General features: G+C 34.9%; 1 protein-coding gene across 2 annotated transcripts in view; it reads left to right on the top strand.

The window, feature by feature from the left end:
- Positions 1-15,698, top strand: part of LOC105829601 (COP9 signalosome complex subunit 2) — a 76,028-nt gene that overhangs the window by 292 nt on the left and 60,038 nt on the right. The window contains exons 2-9 of one of the 2 annotated variants that reach the window (XM_012668601.3): positions 43-237; positions 315-440; positions 572-739; positions 830-1,004; positions 1,141-1,279; positions 1,403-1,619; positions 1,793-1,933; positions 2,140-2,403. In XM_012668601.3, coding sequence (XP_012524055.1) covers positions 43-237; positions 315-440; positions 572-739; positions 830-1,004; positions 1,141-1,279; positions 1,403-1,619; positions 1,793-1,933; positions 2,140-2,259 — 1,281 coding nt within the window. In that variant the 3' untranslated portion in view covers positions 2,260-2,403. Of the gene's footprint in view, positions 1-42; positions 238-314; positions 441-571; positions 740-829; positions 1,005-1,140; positions 1,280-1,402; positions 1,620-1,792; positions 1,934-2,139; positions 2,404-15,698 lie in introns of those variants that run through there. The other variant, XM_036284118.1, reaches the window with a different exon arrangement.

Below are 15,698 nucleotides of genomic sequence, written 5' to 3'. Positions count from 1 at the left end.
CATTTGATCATCATGCTCCGACTGATCTCTAATTTGTTTTAGGAGTATTCTGAAGACTCCAACTCTGAACCAGACGTTGATCTAGAAAATCAATATTACAATAGTAAAGCTCTCAAGGAGGATGATCCAAAAGCTGCTTTACAAAGTTTTCAGAAAGTCCTGGATCTAGAAGGTGGTGAGAAGGGAGAGTGGGGCTTTAAGGCTTTGAAACAGATGATTAAAATTAATTTTAAACTAGTAAGTTGATAAAAAGCTACATCAATAATGTTTATAACTTTGCTTAGATTTAAACGTTAAATGTAACTTATTTTTAGTCCAATTATAAAGAAATGATGTCGAGGTATAAACAATTGTTGACATACATTAAAAGTGCAGTTACTAGAAATCACTCGGAGAAATCAATTAATTCCATATTGGATTATATTAGCACATCAAAAAATGTGAGTACATTTAGCATATTTAGAATAAGCATGTATTCAATATCTCGTTGAATTGTCTTATTCTTAATTAATTTTTCTCATACATAAAATTTCTACATTTAAAAAAGTAACAAATGTTTTTTTTTTTTAAGATGGAGTTATTGCAAGATTTCTACGAAACTACATTAGATGCATTAAAAGATGCAAAGAATGATAGGTTATGGTTTAAAACAAATACAAAACTGGGAAAGCTTTATTATGATCGCTCAGATTTTAATAAATTGGCAAAAATATTGAAACAACTTCATCAAAGTTGTCAGGTATATATGTGTATTTAAATAACAATTGAATATAAATTATTTGTGTGTGTTATTATTTATTTAACTTGTTTTATGTATGTGTATTTTTAGACTGATGATGGAGAAGATGATTTGAAAAAAGGAACACAATTATTGGAAATTTATGCCTTAGAGATACAGATGTATACAGCACAAAAAAATAATAAGAAATTGAAAACACTTTATGAACAGAGTCTTCATATTAAAAGTGCTATTCCTCATCCTCTAATTATGGGTGTTATCCGAGGTAATAACTGTAATGTTTTCCAGAAGTAATAATATATTGTTGACTTTTAATCTACTCATTCTTTGGTAATAATATATTATTTTGTCGCAAAGTTTTAGAAAAGTAGAATGACAAAAGTGCTTGTATTTTTTTTCAGAATGTGGAGGTAAAATGCATTTAAGAGAAGGTGAATTTGAAAGAGCCCACACTGACTTTTTTGAAGCCTTCAAAAATTATGATGAATCTGGTTCACCAAGACGTACAACGTGTTTAAAATATTTAGTTTTAGCTAACATGTGAGTATGATTATTTGTTGTGATCTCTATGATATTTATATACTGATATACAGACATTAACTATTATACTAATATTAACAATACAGTAATATAATATCAATATGTGTACAATTGCATTATTAGGTTAATGAAGTCTGGTATTAATCCATTTGATTCACAAGAAGCAAAGCCATACAAAAATGACCCTGAAATTTTAGCAATGACAAATTTAGTTGTCAGCTATCAGAATAATGATATCAATCAGTTTGAATTAATTTTAAAACAAAATAGGAACAATATTATGGATGATCCCTTTATTAGAGAACACATTGAGGATTTATTACGGAACATACGTACGCAGGTATATTTTACATTCGCAATTTACATTAATATTAGTAATATTATAACAAAATTTTCATTTTGTAATTTACGATATTATTTCAAGATAATATAAATTTGTATATCACACCTATGCATATTATCATATTTTATTAATGTTTTATTTTGTATTAATGTAAATACAATTTTTTTTAGGTTCTAATTAAGTTAATAAGACCATATACTAGAATTTATATTCCTTTTATAAGTAAGGAATTGAATATTGACGTTTCGGAAGTGGAAAGTCTTTTGGTATCTTGCATTTTGGACAATACTATTCATGGTCGTATAGATCAGGTAATATTTTTACAATTTAAAACCATTTACAAACGCGCGCGTTTTGATCAAACATAATGGGTGCTTTACATTTAGTAACACAAGTCGACACAAGCATCGTTCTATCTTTTTTTATGTTCAATGAGTAACAAAGATAGAACGGTACTTGTGTCGACTTGTGTCACTAAATGGAAAGCACTCAATATAAGTCCCTGAATCCTTTGCAGGTAAATCAAGTTCTTGAATTGGATAAAAAATCGGTATGCGCTACACGTTACAATGCTCTCGATAAATGGGCAGGTCAATTGCAATCCTTGCATACAGCCATTGTGAACAAAATGTCTTAAATGGCATGTGTAAGGTTGCATATGATGCTGCAATAAACATGATTTAATTTTACTTTGTGTATAGTATATCATAAAAGTCCTATACAGATATGTGAAGAAATGAAATCTATTGTGATATAATAAATTTAGCATTTTAGCACGGGAGTTTTTTTATTCCTATTAAATAAACTTTGTTTCAAATAAAAGTTAAAGTAAAAATCGTAAATAAAAAATATACATAAAAATTAAGATAACAAGAGAGTAGTATTAACTTATGCAATTGAAGATATTTTTAAATCAACAAATAATACACATAATCAAATAACTCTTTATTTGCTAAATTTAGCTTATTTTGTTGACTTTTAATATATGTACATTTAGATACGACATTTTAAAACAATGTCTTTCAGCATGCAATGTTTTAACATTGGCAATAGAATTATGATACGATAATCTAGAATTCATAATGGCTGTTTATATATACATATGATCTTATTGTTTAACACATTGTTGACGTTAGATTTGAATCAGAATATTTTATTTTATAAGCATTAATGTCAGAAAACAAATCAGTGTCTTGTAAATAAATTTTAAATCGTTGATTTGATTTAAAATCGGAGATAGAGAATCGAGGAATAAATAAAAAGTTTTGTTTGTTTATTGAGCATACATTTTTTTTTATGTTCAAGAACTGAGGCAAGATTCATTTTACAGTATACTGACAACAATGTGTTAAAAATTTTCGTGAATCTTTTTTTGACTCGTACAAGAAATGCTAAAATTTTTATTAATTTGTAAATTGCTATATTAATTTTGTAAATAATATTGTTAGAAGATTATGAATTATGAATATTTACACGAATAGATAAAATATTTGATTTGATTAAAACTTTTAAAATCCGACTTATTTGTTTTTTTAATTCGTGAGATTATAGAACTGTTCTTTGTCGCTGCACTGCTGCATTGATACAAGTTAGAATAAGACAAATATATTTTTTCTCATTCTAACTTATTACACCAGTACCACATTGCAGCGACAAAGAACAAGCTTACTATTTTCAAAATTAACATTAATATATAATATGATGAAATAGATGGAAATCAGTATTCTTAAGATTAGATACTATTATTGGATATCACTTATCATGTCAATTTTATGTTAAATTAACATTTTTATTTTTTTGTACATTATCCAAAGCAGTTTCTTCCCCTCCCCCATTATAAAATATATTAATATTAACATCATATATTAATACTACATTTATTCTCATTTTTGAAACTTTGTATGTAATACAAGTACAGAGCTATCAATGCGATAGTAATTTCTTATGGGTATTTCTTATTATTATTTAACAAGTTTAGTGACAAAAATAAAAACTTAAATAGTAGATTTATACAAAATTATATTAAATTATACAGCTTAAGTGTACAGGATACATATAAACATAAATTGCATGATAAATGCTTGTGTTAGGACCTATTTAGACAAACCTACATAATTACATAACTGTATACTTATTGAAAATTATCCAATTGTATTTCTATTGTAAGGATACGCGTAAAAATTGCGATTAGGTAATTTTCTTTATGCATATGATTATGCATATGGTTATGCAGTTATACAAGTTTGTGTGAATAAACTTTTAATTTTAACACAATGTTATTGTTTTTTAATAGATAAGAACAAATTTAGATACATTGAAATAAACAACAGGACAATGCTCCAAAATAACAAAAAAAAACATAATTTTTATACAATCTCTTAAAAGAATGGAAAGAAAATAGAATTTTGAGTACTAATGCCGACCGTGCGTAAACGTCCGTAAATAAACAATATTCATTAACTCATAAATTTTGCGGAGCATATATGGAGTTTGGGCAATATCGATAATTATCAGAACTTTTCGCATGCAAGCCCGTGCTGTCATTGCAAAATTATGGGAAGTCGAGCTTGGTTTCGACTCGAGCGGGACATGGCTCGATTCAGCCGGGACAATTTAACTGACGGCGAGAATGTAGACGCTGCAGAATCTCTTCTGCAGAGAAGGATAACATGCGAACAAAAGGGAGGATAGGATATATGCGAGATACCGTTGTTCTACATTTCCCTCCCTTCCCCCCTTCCCTCCGCTCTCTCTTCTCGCGCTCTGTCTGCCACGGTGCCGCTCGTTACCACTTCTCGCACGTTCGTACGCTTAAGTAAATCCCGAGGGGAACTAACAAACCTTGGCCCAGACGCGCGATGTATATGTATCCTTCGCAGAGTAATTCCACGCTTGGTTATCGGTGACTCGATTGCGGAACGCGTTTCGTGCGACCGTAATGACGACAGTAGAATTGATTTTGAATTAAAATACACAATCGTATTTTTATAATTCAGTGATACGAAAGTTGTCCGAAATTATCGGAAAATTTATTTTATCTGAACATTAACGATGTTTTCTTGTTTTTTTTTCTTTTATTATAATTATACGATTTTTACATTATATGTATCAAAAAACAGATTCTCGATTTTATAATCGTTCTGTTACAAATTTATATTAATTTTGAGACATACAATCTACAGAGTCTATAAAATCAATCTCCTATATATTTATATCTTATATATAAAATCTATTTCTTATATATATCTACTTTCTAAATCTTGATTTAAAATGATAAAAAACCGCGAAATACGTATTTTATTATTTCGAGGGATTTACTCTTTTAAGAAAAATAGAGGAAGGGAGGAAGGGTAGAATTCTTTCAAAATTTTAAAGATGTATTTCATAGTTTTTCATAGTTTCGAGCCGTTTCCGAAGAAGATGGGATCAGACTTTGTAGACACTCTGTATAATGTAAATTATTATTTCTGTCGATAAATATCTTGGTAACGAATAATTCGGTCACAGTTTACGAATTATTAAACAACTGTTAAAGATTGAATCTTTAAATAACATTTCTGATTGAAATAACTATCTTGAAGTACCTTCATACTCAAATGATACAAATTGCGATTCATCAGCGATTCACATCACTTGATTTGTACGATTTGATATACGCGAATACCTCTGATAGCGTGGTTCTAATAATTTTCACTCGATTAACCGCATAATGGAACAATTCGTATTGCCAATTTCGTATCAGGCTTCATTTCGATTTCGCTCCTCGCATCGTTGCTTTATTTTCGAATCGCAGTATGCACTGTTCGAAAACGCGCGATAAGTTTCGGCATAACAATTATTTTAAGCGAAAAATCAATTTACCAAGAAAATCTAAACAGAAAGTAAACAAATAAGAATTTTGAAAATAAATTAATTTTAAAGAGATTTATAATCTCGAGGAAATCTAATAAATTTGATTTCTTATTTATTGTAAACATTATTGTACCTGAATATATTTTAAGAAATCAGTGTTATAAAGATATTAGCAACATAAAAACAGTTATTAAAATTGCTAATAACAAAAGTCTTAATATTTAATAAAAACATACACACAAAACTTTTATATTTAACAATTTTTTTTCTCGAATAATCGCTGCAATTGATAAAAGAAAACAATTCTATATTTTTTAAATCTTTTTTTTGTCACATATTACTTTTTCGTAATTACATTACAATTTACTGGCCGCATAATTGTAAACCATCATTATATAGCAAATGGATTAGTATTCTCATTACATTCTCATTACATTTTAAATTACAAACTTGAAAGCAAATTATGCACGTACTATGAAAGAAAGGCGGTAGAAGTTAAAAGATGAAGGCGATATGTGCGCGCCATTGTTCCCATGCACGTGTCAGTTTTGAAAATCACGCAAAACAGCAGGTGGATTAATTCCATTTTGCAAAACTTAATTACACAACGTGTGCAATGCACACATCTAAGGATCGTGTCGCAAGCGAATACGGGTGGCATAGGGGCCCTGCAATGAATATCGCAAAATCAGGCGATTTTGCGCCGAGCACCCGAACCGCCGGCGGTGCTTCTTGCACGCACCATGTGGTGCTTAAACGACGGTTTACTCGAGAGCAACCACCTCTCCCTATATAAGTATATTTTTCCAACAACCCTCTCTAGTACGTGCAGCCTATACTTACATAGGTGCGCGCAAATTGTTAATTACCGACCATTAGCCTATTACAGGCGCGTTCGATTTAATTATCTTGAGACTAATTTTATTGCTCTCTCGTTAGCATGCCGCGGTCGTACGGGGTTGGCCCTTTTTCACTGTGGACCCGACCACGTACGTGCATATTACGCACGTGACGCGTGGAAGCGCGCCGTACACTCGCTAATTTATGTTACTGCAAAACATAAAATTTCATTGCATTGCTCCATGCCGTTAGAATCTTTTTTACGTTAAATTTTCGACACAGCGCGCGCCATGCGTAATTATTTCCTTTTATTCCTGAGAGTTAACGTGGGCCAGAAAAGCTCGACCTAGAATTTTTCACATCTCTCAATTTCTCTCAACTATGCAAGTCCAGTTTATCCATATTCAGTATTATAACACACACACACACACACACACAGAGATATATATATAAAATGTAAATACATTTGACTTTTAATTAAATCTTGTACTTTTTCCCCGCAATTTAGTCGAACATTTTTTGGATCGAGCTCGACGAGCGCGCATTCATCTATTTGCATTTGTAGTGGCGCATACGAACATATAGCCGTTTCACTGTAATTAAGTGCCAATCTTGAAATGGGTTTGCAATCAGGTATATTCATATAGGTTTCGCGGGCAATTGTCAATGCTCGTAAACTACCTGCTAAATTTGTTTACGCCAGTCACAAATTATTTATTGCCAATGTTAGTTACTTTATCAAGCTCGACAGAATCGCTAACCCAAATACAGAGCATATATTCTGACAAATAATGACACTGGCACGAGCCAAAAACGAACTAAAATGCGCATGTACAAATTATTAAATTTGTTCAAATTGACGCTTATCGGCTGAATAATAAATATCCGTTTCTGTTACTGGCAATACTATTGAAACAATAGCAATTATTTGAACGACGATACGCGAGTATAATTTAATTACTGCATTCGCCGGAATTAAAACAATTTTTTAACAAACATGTGATAATTAAAAAGAACAACATGAATACGGACGCTTTTTAGAATATATATCAATAAAACGCATGATATATTAAAACAAATATAATGCACACATTTTATTAAAATTAAAATGAAAAACAATTTTTTAGGGAAATTTGAAATTGATTTTTGTCTACAGAAATACTGAAAGTTTAAATTATAAATAACTGATAATATTAAAACAAAGCTTAAATACAACATCCAAAATTATATAAATAAAAAATTATAAAATTTAATAAAATTGTATTTCTTAGTTATTTTTTAACAGATTTATTGAAATTTTTAAAGAGCACTGCATTGCTTAAATTATATTTGTACATAAATAATTACATTTAATTTTTCGTAAATTTAGTTCGTGTTGATTAAAGAATTTGAATATATTTTATTCGGAATTTACAGCACAGATTAATGTAAAATGTATATACAAGATAGAATAAAAATATAGATACAAATTTTCACTATACTCTCTACTTTCTTAAGTCGAAAATATGAATAAAATTACCCAAAGAATGTAAATGAAATTATTCATTCCTCATGGACACACTGCAAATCCTGTGCCTAAGCGCAGATACGACCATCCTGGTAGAATACCACGGCTGGTTTCGGCTCCATTTCAAGCATTGTTATTCAGTCTACGTTTGCGCCTATGTAAATGTTGGTTAAGCCCACGCAGGCTGGCAGAGTCCCTCAAGCTCGTCCTATATCATGACTGTGTGTGGGAGACTATAATCCCACTGCCTACCAGTAGTTTCCTCCTTGCTCATGCCAACGTTTAAGACGATATCTCCCGAAGATTTCACTGTCCATCTTCTTTGAAAATTTATCCGCATAGGCTATGCAGTAGTGCAGAATTAAGTTTAATGTATAATGTATTTCGATAATTTCTGCTGGTACTAACAAAATAACATTAATCACGATTTAATTAGAGGAAGGTCACCATCAATACTGATATACTACTTTATTTTTTGATAGTAAATTTCTTAAATAAAAATAAAACGTAAATAGTTACTTAGAAAGTGTTTTAAGGTGATATAGCGGTTTTTATAATACTGTTTTGTATTTTATAATAATGAATGTTTTTGCAATTTAATTACAAATTAACATTTGAGAAACTGGACCTCAAAACTGACATAGTAGGCCACATTTTCCTTTTTTTCTTCAATAAGTCATTAGTACTAAATATTTACCAGTTAATGTATATGAGGACTCCTTTTACTTAGATATAAATCAGACAAAGAACAATGTCTTTTAATCGACATCAACTGACAGAACTAAACTCGACTAAAAGATATTTTCCTTTGTTTTATATTACCACTGGCAACAATGAATTTTACATTTGATATGAATCATTTGTATATTGATTTGCAAGATGTAATATGTAACATGTAACATAACTGTATATAAAATTTAGATTAGATTTAGATTCGTTTTTAGTAATAGATTTTATGTGGAAAAAAGTCATTAATGTATGAAACATTTAGATAAATATTTTTTTAATTGTAATATTTAAGCAAATCATATTTTTGTATTAATATAATGCAATGTTCAATTTTCGAGAAATAAAAGGGTGTCATTTTAGGAGACCCAGGATTAGCGACCTTCCTGTAATAATAATGACATTGCGATTTGAATCTCGGTTCAAAATTAGTGTTTCTGAAATAAAGTAATTAAAATTCATAATATCAATTAAATTTTAGAGAATGTGCTTATTTTTCCAACTATTCAACGACGTCTTTCTGTTTAACTGATTTTTTTAATCTAAAGAAGTTTCTTTTGATATATAAAAAAGACTCTTACGCTTGAACGTTTTTTTTTTTTTTCGAGACAGAAAAATCAACCATGCTTTGTTGATGCTGTCTCCGCTAAGGATATCCTCAGAAGAAAGCGCATTTAAGAACGAATGTAAATGGTGCAGCTGCGTGTACTAATTAATTAATTAATTAAAATGTAGAGAAGGACATACATCAAATAAGATGGAAGTTAAAAGGGCAGAGGGACAGTGTAAAACAAAGTCACGATTGTCCGTAACAGCGATGAAAAGAGCGAGATAAACTGTAACTGCGAAGTATTCTCAGGACACTTAGCATAATGGCAAAATTACGAAGGGAATATGTGACCTTTGTTAGAGAAAGAGATAGAGAGAGAGAGAGAGAGAGAGAGAGAGAGAGAGAGAGAGAGAGAGTTGGATAAAGTCAAGCGAAAAAAAATCAAGGATGTACTTAACATCTACGAAACTTCTTTCCTTCCTTCTCTCTTTCTCTCTTTTACTTTCTCGCACACTTTTCTGTCTCGTGATCTCTGCGGTGCATCATTCAGCAAGTATACATGAAAAACACGCCGTTCCACTCGGCGCAGTCGCGTTAATTTAAGAGCGAATTTTATTTTCCGCGTCCCCGCTGTTGAAGTGTAGGTCCTAACTTAGTGGAAAGTGGTACGGGTTAAAAAATGAAATCTCGGACTCCAGAGTTTTAAATCTTCTTTGGTAACCTGGCACTGCACTGTACGCAGGCAGATAAAAGAGTACGGCAAACAAACAAAAGCGCTTCTTTTACGGCGATAAACTTTCTAATCGTGATATAAAGAAATATTCCGTTACAAAATTGGTGATGAAAATCATTTCTTTATATGTAAATTATCAAGAAATAACAAACGATTATTCATATTTGACTAAAAGTTATCGGTAAAAAAAAACGGCAAAAATAAGTAATACATTTTAAAAAAGCAAAAAATAAATTAATATAACATGCATACGATATTATAATATTTATCAGAGAAATGTATTATTATTGAAAATAATTCAATTATTTTACTCATTATTCTTCTCTTTCGGTAACGAGATAATCATTTATCCCACATCAATCGTTCATTATCGCGTCGGCACTATCTGGAGAGGATCGTACGTCCCTCAGAGTGATTCGACCGGACGATCGAGATTAATTCGGTTAATTAATCGCCGAAGAAACCGTTGCGAAATGAAAAGCGTCCATTATTCGCGACAAGATCGGTGACCGGACGAGGGTGCCGCGCGGAGCACTCTCCAAACCCCTTCCAGTCCACAATGGCCAGAGCTTCATTCATCTCAGGAAATCCCCCTGAAGTGGCCTTCTTTAAATTGAAACTCAAATACACACCCTTAAAGAGCGAGCGAAAGAACCCTTGAGGCGCCGTTGAGCCCATTCGGGACGGTTATTTTTCACGCCGGGTGGTCGGGAAAGACTCGTCGACACCACTGCGTGGGTGTGAGTGGCTGCCGCTATACGTTCGATAAGGCGAGATAACTGTTACGGGAAATCAATTCTGTTCGTCGTTAATCGCAATAAATGCGCGCGTTGCGCGGTTAATCGTGCCCTCGGTGGTTTGTCACGCGGGGCAACGGTACAGAATTGTTTGCCTGGCTACAGAGTTGGAAATGCGTAATTACAATATACTGTAAATCGTATCCAAGATAGAATTCGAGCAGATTTTAATTGTTTATTATGATCCGATGGCGGACGCGGGGGGCGCCGTCGCTTTCAGCGATATTGCGAGCGATTTACGAAATGAGGAATTACTTCTTTATGGAATCGCAATATCTGAAACTGGAGCTTTCCGCTTTACGGGACAGGTTTATTACTATTGTTATTTATTACGACACGAGCGGATCATGCGCGGCATTTTTACTGACTTGTTCATATTGTTATTACCACCACAAGTATTACGTTCAATGTTGCGGACGGAAAGCGCCCGCCGGCGTCGCGGCGCTCGCCACTCGCGCGCTCGTGATCCTCTTTCGTCCTATTACCCCTGATGCCTATTTATACGAAAACCCGCGCGGCCGAGGCCCCGGGCGTAATTAGGATATACCTCCCGGAAGACGTTCCACCTCTACGGCGCAAGCCGTGAAAAATACGCGGCGCTTCGCCGGCGATGTTTCGTCGACCCGTATCCCGACCGCGGACAAAATTTTGTCACCTTAAGTGAGTTATATTTCACGTCCCCCGTGTTTTTCCCTTGCTTTCCCTTATTTATTGTCTCACGTATCGTTACGCCTTTATTTATTTCACCATAATGCTGGGAAACGGATGCATACGCTAGAGCCCCACGGTAACTTTCCAACCGCGCGATTATGCGCGTGTGTATACCTATACATGTGTGTGTAGTCCGCGGTAGTGGACGTGCATAATCTGAAATTCAAATCGAGATCGACCGTCCGATCCGGGAGATGCTGTCCTTCTGATTTTTTACGACTCCCGCATTCGTTCGGCGCACTCGTTCGTACGCCGCTTCTAGCGTTGCTCCAGCAGACTCTAGCTGCTCCCGAATCCGTTTATCGCGTTTAAGTCTCGCGCTTCGAGAGAGATACTCCTGCATGCGTCTCCGCTGCATCCCCGCCTTTAACGTTCATTATGCCTTGATTGCACGGTAGACGCGATGAAGCGTGTGATCAACCACGCGATGAGATTACTCGTCGGATTATGCGAATGCGACAGCGCGCGGCAATATGCGTGCATTAATAATGTTTTGCAGAATAAACGCTACCCCTCCCCTCCCGATAACGATGTAACACGCGAATAATATTCCGCGGCACTCCCATGATTGACAATGTGCTTTGTTGATGCACACGTAAAAATTGGCTCTCCGTTCGACGAGTTGCTGAAAAGAGTCCCTTTTGAGGGTTAAATATTAATTTGCGAGGAATCAATGAGTATGTTTCATAGCACAGCGAAACTCGTTTTTTTTATTGCTTTTATATTACGATTTTTTCCTCTCGTCTTTCGCGTTATAGTTAAAAGAATGTTAATCTCAAATGTACAACTATTACTTCATTATAAACATAAAAAATTTAAAATCTTTGAAAATTTGATCATTTTGAATAGACATAATTGTTCATATAATGAAATTTTGCATGGTTTTATCAAGAAAAAAATATATACGTTTTTATCTTTATTAAAAAATAATTTTTATTAAATTGAAAGGATAAAATATCGGACAGGAAATTCCAATTTTTTTCAAATCAAGAATTAGAATTTTTTAAGATTATTGTTATTAAAACAATCATATTATACTGTTTAGATGAGATTATCATAATATTGAAATAAAAATGTAACATTTTCCTGAAATTTGAGATTATCAAATTTCTTAAAGAAGATTCTATATTTTTGCTTACGTACACAAAGATTTTTTTGAATATCTTTTCTTTATGTTTGAATTTGCTTATTTAATTGATTTTATTCAAACATAATGTTATACGAACATTATCTTTATTGACTGAAAAAAGTATTATTTTATTGAAACAGTGTTATTAATAAATAATCGAATAAGAAATGTTTGTTTCTTCAAACAAACAGCTTTATTCAATTGCATTGTATGATTGTAATGAAAGCATGTGCATTCTTTTTAAATCTTACAAACTTGCAACAAGGCAAGGTATTTTTTCTTCGTACCCGTCGCACCGAAGTTCACTCACGGAAGTTATAACAATTTCAAGACGGCGGGTTCCCCGATAGCGGAACGCGGCATCGAGCTTTATCCCATCCGTCGCGGAAATGTAATTTCCACGCTACACGGATGTAGGCCGAGGCGTGCTTAATTCTCTTTACATTACAGTGAATTATTTCGAACGTGTTCTGCTGTGCCGACGCCACAATAGGACGCGGACGGAATCTCCTTTGGGAGAATTATTGTCGCGACCGCGTGGAAGCGTGCGGTCGGCGGCGCGATGACAAAGAGCGCCGCCCGTTTTTCCGCTCGGCGTGACAACGCGTCGCCTAGGCGTGTAATCTCTCAAGTATTGTTCGCATCTTCCGTCGATTTATCCAGCTGCTAAGGTGGAAAGGTGCGCGCACGCCACCCCGTTGTCGTTCGTTTTGTCGTGCCCGGGGCGGGGGCGGAAAGGGGAGGGTGAGAGGACGCATGAGGAACGAAAACACATCTGCCAGTTTTTAGCGCCGGCACCATATATCATAAATGCGAGTAAAACGTTAAGGGCGCGAGAGGGTCACCGGTCTGGACCATCTATCTTATACTTTAACTTGGGATCGTCCGATACCGTATAGGGTGTCTCGTGATACGCGACGGTCCACGTATACAGCAGATTGAGGGAGATGGTGGAGGGAAGCAGCCGAAGGGAAGAGGAAAGTGCAAAACGACGGGCGAAGTTTCCTACGGACACACGTACGTTCTCCGGATTGGAGGACATTACCTTTGTTTTTGAGTTATCGGGCACGTTTTACGAAAGTTGGCGAGCAAACCGACAGGAAACTTGACGACCTTTTGACTGTTCATAGACACCCACGGTCGAGCACGAATTAAATCGAATAGTCAATTGTTTTCCCGCGCTCCGCGTGTTGATTAACATCAGCGCACCCGCGATAAAACAATAGCGACTATATTATTGTGTGCAATAACCGGTCACTTTGGGATAAATCGAAATGCGAAATTACTGACGGATGCCCGAAAAGTTTTCCGACCGTTGTAAAATAGTTGTAAAAATTTGTCGCGCAGGGTATTAAAAAATATTTTTTGCATAATTAAATTACTTTTGCACGTGCAAATGCGGAGCGTGTCGTCTGTTTGAATTTTTTTTCCATTAATTCTACGGATGACCGGTCCGGGGAGGAACTTGGTTCAAGTATATGTGTACAAACGAGCGAACGTATGTGTAAAAATTCAGGTAAGCGAGCACACGTATTTGCGGCGCGCGCGCACGTGTGCTGCAACATTGGATACACAGATACCGCATGTTCCAATATTAAAGCCGCACCGTAACGCAATAATGTCTCGACAACGCTGATCCAAGGTGGGAGCAGTTTTTCTTGGTTACGTCGACGCGAAGGTGTTCCATCCACCCCGCATGCGAAGCGTCGGTTCGCGCAGGTTTTGTCCCCCGACGACGACGAATCATCTGGAGATAAACGACTGTACGCCGTCGATTTTGGCAGATCATCCGGAAATTCGTTTTCGCCGAGAAAATGTTAAGCGATTCATCATAAAGTTACGCATGCCGACCATTCCTCGCGACGAGATTAATAATATTAAAATAATAAATCCCCAAAACTAATGCTAAAAAAATAATCTTTAGAGAAGAAGATTAGTAAAGGGAGAGAGATTTTTCTCGTTTAATTGTTATTATAATGATTAAACATTGATTACTCTTGCTCTGGAGAAATCAGGTCAAGAAGATTGTCGAATAAAAAATCAATTGACTGTTTTTGTTGATGCATCAAATGTATATTGTGTGTACTATATTGCCGCATTACATAGTAAAAAAGAACGTTCTTGATTTGAGGATACCTTTGTTTTCAAAATATTATCTTTATGTTTGAAATTAAATACTGAAATGAGATTATGCATAAATACATACTTGAATTGAAGGAATTTAATCAAGTTGAAAAATTTAGTCGAATTGACAACTTTTTTTTCTCAGGGTACATGAAGAATTTTGTGTAGTTTCAAGAAAAATATATTCTCGTTTGTCAAGAGGAAAAAAATATCGAATAGAAAATAATAATAGCAATTTAACATTATTATTGTCAAAACAAGAATATTCTTTTTTTTTATACAATTAGATAAATGATGAGTATCAAATGAGCAACGGCAAATGCATGCAAGGGTATCGCGTTTTTCTAGAAAAAATCATGAATGACCGACACCGATATATATCGTGATTCTTCGCTTCTGCCCATGTCCAGACGGAAATTTTAATTTCTGTAACACGCGTCCGCGAGAGCGGAAAACGAATGGATGGCGAATTAATCCAGCCGTGAACGCGCGGCGCGGATGAAAGGGCCCCGACGCGCATTGGTAAATTAAGAGCTTCTCGTCGAGGATCGCGCGGAATCCTCGACATTTACATTTTATGATATTTGTCGAGTCCTCGACCCTGCTTTGGCCTTTCGCGCGTGCGAGAGGAACGGAGGGGCGAGGGAGAAGATAAGAAGGAAGCGGAGGAGAGCGTACGGGAGCCTTAAGCCAAACCATCCCTCCGTTCCCACACAAATATTCTTACCGGGACGTTTCCTCCCTCTCCATCTCTCTGACATTTCGCTGTATATTATCCGTGTGATATATGTGCCGTGAAAAAAAGTTACGAGATGCTCATTACCGAGATAAAAACCCGGCGATGCGCATTCTCAAAATCCGCCCGTGTTTCATTTTATCCTTTGAAGCCGCCGCCCGGAGGACCTGTCGGCAGGAACATTTCACTCTTCCGTGTCTTAACGTTTGTACATGGAACTCTAGTAATCTATTGTGGCGAGTATATACACTTGCAAAAGGCAAGAAACTAGTGTTTCCTGTTTCTTCCCAATGTTTTGAATTTAAAGTGCTCTAACGTCGAGCAAATTACAAAGGAAAACTACCGCTATTTTCGACGTAGAGGAAACTCTA

This window comes from Monomorium pharaonis, chromosome 3, assembly GCF_013373865.1.
Source record: "Monomorium pharaonis isolate MP-MQ-018 chromosome 3, ASM1337386v2, whole genome shotgun sequence".
In the NCBI taxonomy this organism is placed as follows: Eukaryota; Metazoa; Arthropoda; class Insecta; order Hymenoptera; family Formicidae; genus Monomorium; species Monomorium pharaonis.
Note: the sequence above shows the minus strand (reverse complement) of the source record. Positions and strands in the feature narration are given on the sequence as shown.